Source organism: Sminthopsis crassicaudata, chromosome 1 (assembly GCF_048593235.1).
Source record: "Sminthopsis crassicaudata isolate SCR6 chromosome 1, ASM4859323v1, whole genome shotgun sequence".
Classification (NCBI taxonomy): Eukaryota; Metazoa; Chordata; class Mammalia; order Dasyuromorphia; family Dasyuridae; genus Sminthopsis; species Sminthopsis crassicaudata.
Genome location: NC_133617.1, coordinates 71,319,605 through 71,328,335, shown reverse-complemented (window position 1 = coordinate 71,328,335; position 8,731 = coordinate 71,319,605). Strand labels below are relative to the sequence as shown.

Below are 8,731 nucleotides of genomic sequence, written 5' to 3'. Positions count from 1 at the left end.
GGGGCCCGAAAGAAGAGGCGGAGAATGAACAGAACTGGGAGAAACTTTCTTACTTGACCAAATGTATTGATTACAAGTGCCGGAGCCCCTCACCCAGCCTCCGCCCCGCCCGCCGGCCCAGTCTCGGCCTCCTTGGAAGGGCCTGGGCCCGGGAAGGGGGCGGACGCCCGAGCCCTGGGCCGGCAGGTGCAGGAGTCTCTTTGACTCTGCTGACAGGCGGAGCCCGGGGAAGAGGCGATCCTGCAGCAAGGGGGGCCCCACTGCAGACTCACAGTCTGAAGCCCCGGACTAGAAGCAGGGGCTGGGAGGTGAACTCGGAAGTGAGGAAAGAACCAGTTTCTGGCGTTTTCTCTGTTTTTGGCCCAGGGACCAAAAGTAAAGCCTGCGGTCCTGAGGTCCGCGCGTCTACCAGGGAGGTGTCATGGGCTGGGGGTTCTGGAGGTAGGACATCACCACAGCAGAAATGGAGAGCCTGGTGGGAGAAAGGAAGCCGGGGTCATGCGAGCCCGGGAAGGGCGGATCTCTGAGCCTCAGACAGGACAGGCCCGGGGCGGGGAGAGCCCCCAAGGGCCGCATCTCTGAGCCTCGGACAGGGCCAGGAGGGGGAGAGCCCCCACGGGCCGCATCTCTGAGCCTCGGACAGGGCCAGGAGGGGGAGAGCCCCCACGGGCCGCATCTCTGAGCCTCGGACAGGGTCAGGGGCGGGGAGAGCCCCCACGGGCTGCATCTCTGAGCCTCGGACAGGGCCAGGGGCGGGGAAAGCCCCCACGGGGCGCATCTCTGAGCCTCGGACAGGGCCAGGAGGGGGAGAGCCCCCACGGGCCGCATCTCTGAGCCTCGGACAGGGCCAGGAGGGGGAGAGCCCCCACGGGCCGCATCTCTGAGCCTCGGACAGGGTCAGGGGCGGGGAGAGCCCCCACGGGCCGCATCTCTGAGCCTCGGACAGGGCCAGGAGGGGGAGAGCCCCCACGGGCCGCATCTCTGAGCCTTGGACAGCCCCCAAGGCCCTGCCCAGCACCTTACATGAAGCTGCTCATCATCTGCTTGGTGTCTTCGGAGCTTCGGGAGTTGGCGAAGCTAATGAAGGAACAGTAGACGGCGATCCAGGCGCACCACTTCAGCTGTGGACAAGAAAGGCAGTCTCCGACCCAGCACCTTGGGGTCCTTCACACCGGCTGAACGCTCACCCCAGGGGCGTGTCTTCTCCCCTCCTCCCTCCCGGTCCCGGGCTGCACCTTGAGCATGAGGCCGCACATGCTGAAGATCATCCCCAGCAGGTTCATGTAGTCCGGAGTGGGATCCTCCAGGGCCGGGTTGTTCTCCGTGGCAGGCGGCTTGTACCTGGGAACACGAAGGCCCCGTGAGAGAAATCAGTGAACGGGCTTTGGGCTCCCGAGCTCTCCAAGCTTGGATAGGAACTGCTTTCCTCCCTGGCGGTCTAAGCACAGGGGGTGAGTCCCGGAACGGACCTTCCCCGCCTGGGAGCCGAGGGAAGCGGCTTCCCCCCCGGGTCTCCGCGCGGCTTGCCCAACTCCGAGCTCTGGGCGCAGGCCGGGAAGGACAAGGAGCAGGCTTCCTCCGCTAGGAACTCAGGCTGGGGGGGGGGGGAGCCGGCCTCCCCGCTTTAGGGCCGCAGCCCGGGAGTTGTCAGGGAGCCGCTGCCCCTGCTGAGAGGGTCTGCGCGCAGGCTGCTGGATGAAGGAGCCCGCTTCCCCAGCTAGAGATCGAAGGGGCGGGGGTGTCAAGGAGCCAGATTCCCCGGGTAAGCATCGCTAAGCGCGGGTTGCTGTTACGGAATGGGTTCACTGTCCGGAAATGTCTGAGTTGGGGGGCGGATGCGGGGTTGGATCCTCACCTTAGCACCTTGTTGGGCCGCCGGGGGTCCGACATATTGTTGGCGGACATTGCCGGGCAGGGAAGGGGCGGGGTGTGCGGTGGAGGATGGAAGGGGCACGGGAACCACCGGCCCTGACCCCGCCCCTTCCTCTCCCTGCGCCGGCACTTCCGGTGCTGCACAGATTCTGAAGCATGGGGAGCTTCTAGCGTGTAACACCGCGGACTTGGACGCTTTCGTTCCAGGGACCACCCCGAACATGGCGTTCCCGGAGCCGAAGCCCACGAAGCCGGAGCTGCCTCGGAAGTCAGTGCGCAGCCTGCCGTGCCGCCAGGGAGCCGTGCGGGCTGTGCGTTTCAATGGTCCGTGCTCTCCCTACTCGGGAAGGGGGGGAGGAATGGAGCAGGAACGAGAAAGGGGGGAAGGGGGGAGGGGAAGGAGCAGCCGCGGGAGCGGCTCGAACTCTGCCCCTCCCCCCAGTCGATGGCCGTTACTGCCTGACCTGTGGCAGTGACAAGTCGCTGTGCCTGTGGAGCCCACTGCGGGGGACGTTGCTTCGGACCTACAGCGGCCATGGGGCCGAGGTGCTGGATGCTGCCGGGTGAGCGCCCCTCCCCCCACGTGTCTCTCCTGGGGAGGCCCTCCGTGATTGGTCGTCTCCCCTTCTCCAGGTGTCCCCGATGTTCTTCCCCTGGAATACATCTTTGTCCCTTAAACTGTAAACTCCCCCCCCTCCCCAGACCTCTCAGGCGCCCTGTCCCCTGGAGCTTCCTCCTCACCCAAGGCCTGTGCTTCTCCCCCCCTCCTCTAGCTCCTTTGACAACAGCCGCCTGTGCTCCGGGGGAAGTGACCGAGCTGTTCTGTTTTGGGACGTGGCGTCAGGCCAGATTCTCCGAAAATTCCGGGGCCACGCCGGGGTAAGGACAGGGACCGGAACGACGAGGGACATCCAAGGCCCCCCACCCCTGCCTCCCTAGCGGGGCCCCAGAGAATGTCTTCTCCCATGCACGCTTTTGCTCCTTCCCACCACTGCACTGGCTTGGTTCTGGCCTGGTCTTGGGCTTTCCCTGGAAAGCGTGTTTTGACCAATTGTTTTCTACCCCCATCCCACGCTGGCTTTACAGAAGGTGAACTGTGTGCAGTTCAATGAAGAAGCCACAGTGATTGTGTCTGGTAAGTGCAGAGTTCTGGGGGTAAGGGGGAGCTCCAAAAGCCTCAGTCCTGGGGGCTTCCATTCACTGGAGGAGGCTGGGTTCTGTTTACAGGCTCCATTGATTCAAGCGTCCGGTGCTGGGACTGCCGCTCACGCCGCCCTGACCCCGTCCAGATCCTAGATGAAGCCAAGGATGGTATCTCCAGCGTCAAGCTCTCAGACCACGAGATCCTAGCAGGGTGAGTGCCAAAGAAAGCAGGGGAAGAGCAGTCTGACAGAGACCGAACAAAGCTTGATGCTTCCAGCCCTCTCCCTGCTCTCTCCCTAGTTCTGTGGATGGACGCTCACGGCGATATGACCTCCGGATGGGAGAGCTGTATGCAGACTATGTGGGAAGTGAGTATGGGGCACAAGGAGCTTGAGAACATGGGGCTGGGATCACTGGTCCTAACTTGCACCTTCTACAGGTCCCATCACATGTGTGTGCTTTAGCAAAGATGGCCAGTGCACGCTCATCTCCAGCCTGGACTCTTCCCTTCGACTCCTGGACAAAGACACAGGAGAGCTGCTTGGAGAGTGAGTGAGCCAACAAAACTGGGGGCCTCTCATCGATTCGTCCATTTGTTCAGTGATAACAAAGCTCCTATATCAGGGGTTCTCAAACTACGGCCCGTGGGCCAAACAGGGCCTGCCTATGGCAAAATCAGACCCAAAATGACATTCAACCTAAACTTGCATTAACAACGCACTCTTCCATCACTGGGCTAAGGTGGCAGAGAGAGAGTGTGAGGTACTCCAACGGTCTGAGACAATGAACTGGCCCCCTATTTAAAAAGTTTGAGGACCACTGTCCTATATTATATATAAACCTCTTCAGGCACAGAAAACACCCAAAGAAAGCTGTGACAAAGGGGTAGTGGGTAAAATTGTAAAATACAAGATGGTGAAAGAGGCACCAAAAATGGTTTTCTTAGGAGTCTGGGAAAGCTTCACGGTGGGGGGGAGGGGAGGTGTCATGACAGGGTTAGCCATCCTAGGAATGGAGAAGAGAGGTTTCCACAAAACCAGACAGAAATGACCATATTCTAGGCCTAGGAAAAGCATTAGGCAAGGCAGAACATTATTGGGGGAGAGCCTGGAGGGCCTGTTTCTTGCAGGAAGGAGTGGGGAGCCTTAAGCTCTCAGGAGCCAGCCTGATTTCTCGCCACCTCAGGTACACAGGGCACAAAAATCAAGAATATAAGCTGGATTGCTGCCTGAGTGAGCGAGATACCCACGTGGTCAGTGCCTCAGAGGACGGACATGTCTACTTCTGGGATCTGGTGGAGGTGAGTGCCCCCATCCCCAGGGCTGCCCAGCAACTAGCATTTGCCTTCTTCCTCCTCCTCACTATAACCTTTTTGTTCTATCTTAGGGTACTTTGGCTTTGACCCTGCCTGTGAGTCATGGTGTAGTTCAGTCCCTGGCCTTCCACCCCACGGAGCCCTGCCTGCTAACAGCGTCAGAAGGGAACGTGCAGTGCTGGCGAGAAGAATCGTTTGTAGCAGAGGATGAGTTGCCGGCTTGAGGGGCAACAGAAACATGCCTGGATGGAAATACATACTTTATTGGCCTTAGGGATCTGTATCATCTGCCACATAAAGGGCCTTATCTAGCCCTAGGTATTTGCTGGCCTTGGCCAGGACACCATAAAAATTAGGGATGTCTGGGGAATAACTGTGAAACAATAAATAGGAGTCAGAATCCAGAACCCCCAGATTCCTTGTTGGAACCAGTTGTTCAGTCATCACTCTTCTCTGGAGTGAAGGCGCTGATTTTCTGGGCAAAAGTCTCTGCCACAAGCAGAGGGAAGACAAGAGAGGCGTCAGCATAGACCTGGAGGAGGGAAGTAGGAGACAGCACTCAGTAGCTAGAGGCCAAAGGTTATCCCCCCCACCCAGCTGGGGTCAGGGGTACCTTAACTGGCTTGGCATCCATTCGGATCTTTCCCCAAGACACAGCCTCGTCTGGTCTTGCACCGGAGTCCGAGCCATCAAACTCCTGGGCCGTGTTAATGTAGACAGCATAATCGGCCCCATTTCTCTGTTGAGATAGGTTGGAATGAAGGCAGATGAGGGAGGCTGACTTCTCACAGTGGTGCTTCAGATATATTATCTCCCCTAAGCCTCCCAGCAGAGGGCAAAATGGGGACCCTGGGGATTAGCCCTGTTGTACAGATGAAGATGGGTTCAGGGATTAAGCCATTTGTCCATGGGAGTCATAGGACAAGTGTCAGGAGCTGAATTTGAACCCACGTCTCTCCTATCTGCAAACTCCATATTTTTGTCACCATATAGCACTCTTAGGTCTTTCACAGGCAATGCTGAGGTCTGAGAACACTCCAGGGAAGTGGGAAGGGAAGACAGAGCAGCACCGTCCAGAGTCACAGAGTCCCTGACATGCAGAAAGATTCCCAGCACTTCTACAGAAGAGCCTTACCATGAGGTTGGCATTGGCAATGTGGTGCTTCACCAGGCCTCCCCCGAGAATGATCATGCCTGTACGCTTGGCAAAGAGGGCCTGAGCATTGATGAGCTGTAAATCTGGGCAAAGGGAGCAAGCAGGCTTTACTGGGGGCTCCTGGCTTCCTGGTGCCCTTCCCTCGGGTGTGGGAAAACTCACCTTCCACAATGTCCAGTACAAGCCCTGGTTTCTTATATGAATGGAAGAAGATCATATCCCCAAGAGAACCATCTGTCAAAGCTGGACTTAGCACTGGGATGTTGTTCTAGACAGTAAGATTAGGAACCAGAAGTCCCAACAATGTAAAGACCCAAGATTCCCTCCCCAATCACTGGGCCAAAGGAGAAAGAGCAATGGATTCAAAGATCATGGGCACAGGGCTTTGGGATATTTGGACAGAAATCTTAATTCTCCATACCCTTTTCGTTAATAAGTCATACCTTCTGTGCCCAGTAATATACAGACTCGGGATTGTTGATTTCTTTGCCCAATCGTGCAATCATCTTTGATGGTGTCCATTTCACCCCCTAGAAAATAACAGTCTCTTGGGATTGTTGACCTCAAGGAACACTTTCTCTCCCAATTCCTGGAGTCCTTAACCCCTTTAGTCCCTTACTGAATGCCCTCCCCAATGACCCCGGAATCAGACCTTCTGTTTTACCCCATCCCACCCCCTCAATTGTGGCTACCTCTGTATCTTGCTCCAGAACCATCTGGTCCAAAATTGGCATCAACCAGGTCTCAAACTTGCAGTAATTGTCATTGGGGACAAGCAGGTTTCCAATCCTGGAGAGTTAGGGGTAAGTTACTTCAGGGTTTTGAAGCAGAGAAGTCTCCACAGTGGCAACCTCCTCTCTCACCCATACCTATTGATTCCATTTTGTCTCAAGTCCTTCCCCTTCAGGCTAAATTCACCTAGATACGTGGGTGCTAGGCATTTGATCAGATCTTCCTCTATACCACCTGCAGTTGTCACCAGAACATCCACCTGTAGGCACAGGAGAAATCATCCCTGGCCTAGGTAGCACCCTGACCCACCTCCCTCTGTGCCAGTTCCAAACCCATTCCTCCCCCAGCCAAAGGAACTCTTTCACTAGGCTCCTGGGAGTTTCCAGGTGTTGACGATCCAAGCCACTCTCCCGTACCATATTGTGCTGCACCAGGTATCGAATGGTCTCTCGAACACCAGAGCTGATGAGATTCGAAGTGTACCCCAGGAAGATGGTACAGCCGCTCAATGGGCGACGACTTGGGTTCAGGTCTGAATGGTTCTCCTCCTCCTCCCCAAGAGGCTCCAGCTTCTTCTCAATCTGGGAGAGAAGGGAGTGACCGATACCTCTGCAAACCAAAAGCTCCTGTCTAGGAATTAGGACCCACTTAAAGATAACATTCCCAATATCTTTGACTAGATACCAGTAGAAGATAAAAAAAAACTAGGTCAAGATCATAAAAGAAAACTTGTCTCCTGATTTGGATGCTTAAATTCTGAACTGGGCAGATGTGTAGAAGGTGACAGTGCTGCCTTCGGTCCCTCAATACCTGTGCGCCCTGAACATGGCGCTGACCCACCGTCTCTCCTACTTTGTCCTCTCAGTGTCCCCCTGACCCTTCATGCTTCACCCTGAAGTGCCCCTTCATCCCACCTTGGACCCAGTCATCAAATTGTGATGCTCTCCCTGTACCGGGCCTCCGGGATCTTGCTGTGCAGTGGATTAGCGATTCTTCCCTCACCCACTCCTCTCCCAATACTGTGGGTATTGACACTCCTCCCCCCATCTAATCCCCCTTTCCTCCTAGGACTACCACAGTAGCCAGGACTAATTGCCTCCTCAGCCCCGCCCTCTCACCTCGGTCCTTCCTACTCCTCGGCCCCGCCCCTTCGCCTCGATCCTGCCCCAGCCCCGCCCTCTCCTCGTAGCATAGGTTTGACCTGCCTCCCTAGTCCCGCCCTCTCACCAGAATCTTATCTTGCTCTTTAGTCCCGCCCCCTCGCCACAATCGGGACTGCCCTCCCCCAGGCCCCTCCCTCGACGAGATCCGGACGACCTCCTCCCAGCCCCGCCCCCTCACCATGGCGTTGACCTGCTGCACGGCTCGGCCGAAACTGGTGGCCTGAAAGCCGGTGGTGGCGAAGGCGCGCAGGAGGGCGCCATAGTCCAGGCCACGATTGAAGTCATAGCCCCGGACCTGGACGGCGCCCGCGGGCAGCGCCGAACTGTGCCTAAGGACCGCATCCAGAGCTCCTGGGGGCGGTCGCGGCCCGGGCCCCTCTTCCTCTGGGGAACCCTCCATGGGCTCTACGAGAGAGGTCGGAGGTCAGGGTGAGGGCTCCCGGCCCGCCCTTGCTCACCCGGAGCTAAGCGCGATACCGGCCCCCGCACCCCTTCCCCGGTTAGCAGAGGAAATGAAGCCAGGGAGCGGAGAGCGTGAGGGACCGGAAGTGGTGCACGTCACGTGGCGACGGAGGCCCAGGGCCCTTTTTTCCCCGAGTCTTTTGTCTTCTACGGATGCCGCTGAGGCTCTAGAGCTTCGCGGGGCGTTGCCCCGCCCACTGTCGCCCCCAGAGAGACTTCAGGCTCCCCGCTTCGGTACCGGGTCTGCCATTGCTCGGCATCCAGGAGATGCCCCTGGTGCGCAGTCTCACGGCTCAGGCGGGGCCCAGGCCTCCTCATAATTCTGGAGCAGAATATACCCGGCCCTTCCCTCGGTCACTTGTTACCTTCTCTGTAAAATCCCGGACTGGAGAGCGGGGCTCACGTGGGCGATCCATCCTCCCCCTCTGCCCATTTCACAGATGAGTCAGCTAAGTCGGCGGCTGTGTGCAGCGTCCTGAGCTAGGAAAGGGCCAAGTTTAGACGGGACATTATAACTGCTCGTCGTTACCCTATTTAGGGTTCCTGAGCATTAATACTGGAGTGGGCGCGCCATTTCCTTCCCGGACTCGTTTTACATAGGAGGAAACTGAGGCAGATGGGCTTGAGTGATTGTCCACGGTCACACAGCTAGCGCTGAGACTGGATTTTAAATCTTCCTGATTCCAGTTCTCTCCGCTGCCCTGCCTGGCCTCCAGAAGCCAGCCGTGCCAAGGGATGAGGTAATATCCTTGTGGAAGGGCAGCAGAGCATCAAAAAAAAGTGTGTCCATTTACTTGTATGTTCTCTAAACTTACCTATAGGGAGATTTGTGATGTAGAAGGGCAGCCGGGTGGCGCAATGGAGAGTGGATCCCAGGCCTGGACTGGA

The 8,731-nt window shown here is 57.3% G+C and overlaps 3 protein-coding genes across 5 annotated transcripts; 1 reads left to right on the top strand and 2 right to left on the bottom strand.

Moving 5' to 3' along the window:
* Positions 1 to 45: 45 nt before the first annotated feature.
* WDR83OS (WD repeat domain 83 opposite strand) lies at positions 46 to 2,010 on the bottom strand. Of its 2 annotated transcripts, none has more exons than XM_074292134.1 (4): positions 1,856 to 2,010; positions 1,236 to 1,341; positions 1,019 to 1,121; positions 46 to 472 (listed from the first exon to the last, which is right to left on the bottom strand). In XM_074292134.1, the coding sequence occupies exons 1-3, from the start codon at positions 1,903 to 1,905 to the stop codon at positions 1,020 to 1,022; spliced, it is 258 nt and encodes an 85-aa protein (XP_074148235.1). In that variant the 5' UTR covers positions 1,906 to 2,010; the 3' UTR covers positions 46 to 472; position 1,019. The 2 variants fall into 2 exon arrangements, with proteins under 2 accessions (XP_074148235.1, XP_074148156.1); XM_074292055.1 differs by having other exon boundaries at positions 1,024 to 1,121; positions 1,856 to 2,009.
* Positions 1,999 to 4,743, top strand: WDR83 (WD repeat domain 83). The gene is made up of 9 exons (XM_074291581.1): positions 1,999 to 2,196; positions 2,315 to 2,435; positions 2,646 to 2,751; positions 2,959 to 3,007; positions 3,100 to 3,226; positions 3,316 to 3,383; positions 3,455 to 3,563; positions 4,201 to 4,315; positions 4,402 to 4,743. Exons 1-9 carry the CDS (start codon positions 2,094 to 2,096, stop codon positions 4,552 to 4,554), a joined length of 951 nt encoding a protein of 316 aa, XP_074147682.1. The 5' UTR covers positions 1,999 to 2,093; the 3' UTR covers positions 4,555 to 4,743.
* DHPS (deoxyhypusine synthase) lies at positions 4,574 to 7,976 on the bottom strand. Of its 2 annotated transcripts, none has more exons than XM_074291352.1 (9): positions 7,560 to 7,976; positions 6,635 to 6,799; positions 6,356 to 6,477; positions 6,179 to 6,275; positions 5,930 to 6,016; positions 5,649 to 5,754; positions 5,466 to 5,569; positions 4,944 to 5,069; positions 4,574 to 4,862 (listed from the first exon to the last, which is right to left on the bottom strand). In XM_074291352.1, exons 1-9 carry the CDS (start codon positions 7,779 to 7,781, stop codon positions 4,767 to 4,769), a joined length of 1,125 nt encoding a protein of 374 aa, XP_074147453.1. In that variant the 5' UTR covers positions 7,782 to 7,976; the 3' UTR covers positions 4,574 to 4,766. The 2 variants fall into 2 exon arrangements, with proteins under 2 accessions (XP_074147453.1, XP_074147547.1); XM_074291446.1 differs by having other exon boundaries at positions 4,944 to 5,006; positions 5,467 to 5,569; positions 7,560 to 7,934.
* Positions 7,977 to 8,731: the final 755 nt, after the last annotated feature.